Here is a 5,000-nt window from a genome sequence, read left to right on the forward strand (position 1 = left end):
AATTTTTAAACGCGTTTTTCTCAAAACCAGTTTTATTTTATTCATTTATTTATTTTATTCTTTTCTTATGATTTTCTCCTTGATTCACAAATTGGAGAAAGTGCTGCATACATGTGTGGGTTCAAATCGAGCAATAATTTTAAAGATCGACTTGCCGCAGATATTTCTCGGATAATCGGAAATATGGCGTGATTTCGTACAAACAATTTTGAACTTCTTTATATCATAGGTAGAGTAGGCCTATAACATAGGTCAATATCTTTCATAGAAATATGGTAGATACAACATTTATATTGCAGGGAAATATAGATACCTGCAAACTTCTATCTATCACCAAGTATCAAACTTAAGCTTTTTTTATGCCACGTTATTTTCCGGCCACTTAATAGTACTTCACTTTGATATGGTGCTAAAATAATCACAAAAGATACCAAAGATACGAAACAAAGATGGTATACAAGTGAATAAACAAAGGATAAATAAACAAACATAAATTAATAAATAAACTTATGATAAAGAAATGAATGAATATATAAACACAGGCACAATAACGTATACAGGAAGATATGATAAAGCATTGCCACACTATGAACGAAATAAAAGGTCATAGTGCGAGCTCATCATAAAGAGAGCCTTATCAGACGGAGTCAAAACGGAAAAAAACTATTCTGGTTTTCGCTAAGCCTGATAAGGAATTCTTGGCGGTTTCGAAACGTCACGGTCTCATTCCGCTGATAATGTAGCTGTTTTACTCAAGGAACTTTAAGACTAACTATTTACATTGGGTTTACCATGAGCATATAAATGAAATGATGGAGAACTTGTGATAGTCACGATTTGATACTTTTGTTTGAAACTCTCTCTCTCTCTCTCTCTCTCCCTTTCCTCTCTTTCTGTCTCCTCTCTCTTCATTCTTTCTCTCTCCTCTCTCCTTCTCTTCCCCCCCCCTCCCTCTCCCTCTCTCTCTCTCTCTCTCTCTCTCTCTCTCTCTCTCTCTCTCTCTCTCTCTCTCTCTCTCTCTCATTCTTTCTCACTCCATCGATCAATTTAGTAAATACAAAGTCCCTGTATTAACTGTACAAATCATTCTCTGCAAAGGAAAAAATAAACAAACCAGTGTTCATAAATTTTATAACATCAAAAACAAATACATTAGTAACACTTACAGTACAGTACTTTTACTTAATTCTAACCGCTTAATAAATATGGTATTATTGTGTATTAATATTGACAAACCTCAGCACTAACAATACAAGTAGTATATTAATAAATAGCATTCTTTGATAAATAACTCAAGATCAAACAACAAGAATATAATCAAACTGTGTGTGTGTGTGTGTGTGTGTGTGTGTGTGTGTGTGTGTGTGTGTGTGTGTGTGTGTGTGTGTGTGTGTGTGTGTGTGTTTGTGTGTGTTTATGTGTGTTTATGTGTGTGTTTGTTTGTGTGAGTGTGCAGTTACCAAAACTCACATTCAGCGACACAGTTCTCCAGCTGAAAGTAATTGAACAATCGTTTTAGATATCGAGCTGAACAACTATTTATACAAAGAAAGATAAGATGGACATGTGTGGTATTAATGGTAACGATGATGTTGGCAACATGGACGCTAATAATGATCATGACAATGATGATAATAATAATAACCGTACTTCTACTAGTAACAGACACGATGATGATAATCAATAATAATGATAATTCTATAACAATGATAATCTTAATTATATTACTATTATCACAATTATTTATTTTTTATCAATAATGATAGTAATGATGGTGATGAGGATACTAGTAACAATGGTAATAATAATGATAATGATAACGATAATGATAACGAAAATAATAATGATGGTAACGAAAATAATGATAATTATAATAACTAATAATAATAGCAACAACGATGATCAAAACAAAAATATTGGTTTTTAATATCACTTAGTATAAGAAGAGGGAAAAAAGACAAACTGACAAATAAAAACAAAACAGATAATCAAACATGCAATTGAACACCGTTTTAACATACGATAAATCATCAGTTAAAAAAACCCTCAACTGTCTCATTATACTCACTTCCAGGTTTATATTCACAGCGATCTGTCTCATAATTATACAGCTTATCAGTGTCAATGCAGTTCCTCAGCTGTGTATACCACGACCCGTCCTCTGTCTTCCAACACTGGTAGTAGTTTGTACACAACTGCTTCCTAGTCTGTGGGAAAGACCATCAGTGTTAGGGAAATGGGTTGGATGGCTTGTTAACGGAGTGGTTGTTAAGGATTTGTGGTTTCTTCACATTTTATATATGGTTTGGTATGTTTTTGTGATGAGAATCTGGTTATGGTATGTGGTGTCGAATTTGTTTGTTAGAGGGTTTTGGATTATTCATGTTTTGTTTGAAGGTGTTCTTACCAAGGTTAGGGTTATTTTTAAGTAGATTTATAATTTACTATTTCATACTTTCCTGATACTCGCACACACACACACACACGTTCATGTGTGTATATGTGTGTTTGTATACATATACATAGAGAGATATACTTGTGTATATATGTATACATGCTTACATATGTATGTGTATATACACATATATACATATATTTATTTATTTATTTAGACACACGCACTCATACACAAACAAGTATATGCACAGCTACACACACGCACACACACACACACACACACACACACACACACACACACACACACACACACACACACACACACACACACACACACACACACACACACACACACACAGATATATATATATATATATATATATATATATATATATATATATATATATATACATATATACATATTACATATATACATACATGTGCGTGTGCGTGTGTGTGTGTGTGTGTGTGTGCGTGTGTACGTGCATGCGTGTGTATGTGCTTATATATGAATGCCTTTCTCAGTCGTGCACATGTCTTTCTTTCTATCTTTCTTTTTCTTACTCTTTTCCCATATCTTCACGTATGCTTGCATGTGCCTGTTACTGATAACAAGACCACACTTAATCTGTATTTACCGAAGTCACTTTTTATTGAGAAAAAGCCTGGTGTTATAACCCAGCACTGTGGGAGTAGTAATTGCTGAAAACGAAAGAACCTGTTTGAATCCTCTCTCTCTCTCTCTCTCTCTCTCTCTCTCTCTCTCTCTCTCTCTCTCTCTCTCTCTCTCTCTCTCTCTCTCTCTCTCTCTCTCCAAATACTAACATATCTACTTATAGATCATATACTCTGAGCCAGGCAGGTCACCCATTTTAAGACATGCCCCCAAAACATCAGATTCCATACCTGGTACAAGTTGCCTGGGGTACAAATGTTATACTCTGTGCAGTATCGATCCACTATCCAGTCTTGTCTCGGACGCGTAACGGCATCTGAACACTGGATGTATTTGAGCTGCCCCGGATCACGCACTGGGTCGGAGACAGGTGGGCAGCTTCGTATGGCTGTAGGAAAACTTTGGAGTGAAAACCAGTAATGCTATTGTCGTATTGTATAGGTATAGATAGGAAAATAGGAATGATTAGATTACGAGATATGTATATAGATATAAAAACGTATATGTGTATATAGATTTAAAAACGTATATATGTATATAGATATAAAGACGAATATATGAGATAGATTATGATACATAAACAGATAGATAGATACACATATATATGTCTGTATCCATGCACACACACACACACACACACACACACACACACACACACATGTATATGTATATGTATATATATATATATATATATATATATATATATATATATATATGTATATATATATATATATATATATATATATATATATATATATATATATATATATATATATATATATATATTCAACATCTTACCGTATGCCTCAGACACGCATTCCTTGTAGTCTGGATCGTAAAGCGTGCCCTTTCCATTACAAAAATGAGACACATCAATGTAAACGGAACCAACATAGCATCCCGTGCAAAGTCGATGTTCCCTGCCAGTGTGACACAGTGTTCTTTTGGAGCAATGTGCACCATAGAAGTCACAGGAAATGTTTCCTAAAAGTTGAGATCTTATTTTACTTCGATCTGGAACGAAATGTGAATAAGGAATGTTAAGTCATTCATAGATTTATATTCATATTTGTATGCATACTTTCATTTGCATTTTGTTTTAATCATACCTCTGAGACTGATTTTGGACATGTAGTATCGCTTATATTATGTACTATAATATGAAAAATGGTGAATATTAGAGTGGTACTCTCTTGCATAGTCTGATACATAATAAATTTATATGATACAGAAAGAAAATCCCAAATAGTATACTTACAAATCAAAATATCCAAAACAAAATATCACCCAAAAATAAAAGAATATTGGATTTATATGATAAACTGCTCACATAAACAAACAAATACAACAGACAAGGGTAGGAATCAGTGCCAGAATTAAGAGTGCCAGTTTATAAATCAATTTTTTTTTCTCTCACCTGGATATCTATGGACAGATGCCATGATTGCCAATGGCATCAGTAGAATGGCAATGGCACGGATGTTGATCAGTCTCATTTCAGCTTCTCTGTAGAGTAAGTACGTTTTATTATTATACTCTATGTTCTTATATGAAATCAAATTTTGTTATTAATGACAATGATCTCTAATTATAGTCATTATCATCAGTATTATCATAGTTATCATTATAACAATAGTAATGAGAATAATAATACTTATAATGATAATAAGAACGATTACAATAATAAACGTAAAAATGACTAATGAAAATAATGATCATAGTTTTAATAATGATAGTCATATTAATAATAATGATGATAATATTAACTATTATTATTATTATTATTATTATCATTATTATTATTATTATTATTATTATTATTATTATTATTATCATTATTATTATTGTTGTTACTGTTGTTGTTGTTATCATTATCATTATTACAATTATCATATTGCTAATTATGATAATGATATCGATAGTGATA

General features: G+C 32.4%; 1 protein-coding gene across 1 annotated transcript in view; it reads right to left on the minus strand.

The window, feature by feature from the left end:
- Positions 1-1,117: 1,117 nt before the first annotated feature.
- The window catches only part of LOC119585024, a 4,488-nt gene continuing 605 nt past the window's right edge, over positions 1,118-5,000 (minus strand). The window contains exons 2-6 of the mRNA XM_037934007.1: positions 4,491-4,579; positions 3,872-4,087; positions 3,304-3,461; positions 2,069-2,207; positions 1,118-1,492 (exon numbers count right to left, since the gene is read on the minus strand). Coding sequence (XP_037789935.1) covers positions 1,473-1,492; positions 2,069-2,207; positions 3,304-3,461; positions 3,872-4,087; positions 4,491-4,569 — 612 coding nt within the window. The 5' untranslated portion in view covers positions 4,570-4,579 and the 3' untranslated portion in view covers positions 1,118-1,472. The remainder of the gene's footprint in view (positions 1,493-2,068; positions 2,208-3,303; positions 3,462-3,871; positions 4,088-4,490; positions 4,580-5,000) is intronic.

This window comes from Penaeus monodon, chromosome 1 (genome assembly GCF_015228065.2).
Source record: "Penaeus monodon isolate SGIC_2016 chromosome 1, NSTDA_Pmon_1, whole genome shotgun sequence".
Classification (NCBI taxonomy): domain Eukaryota; kingdom Metazoa; phylum Arthropoda; class Malacostraca; order Decapoda; family Penaeidae; genus Penaeus; species Penaeus monodon.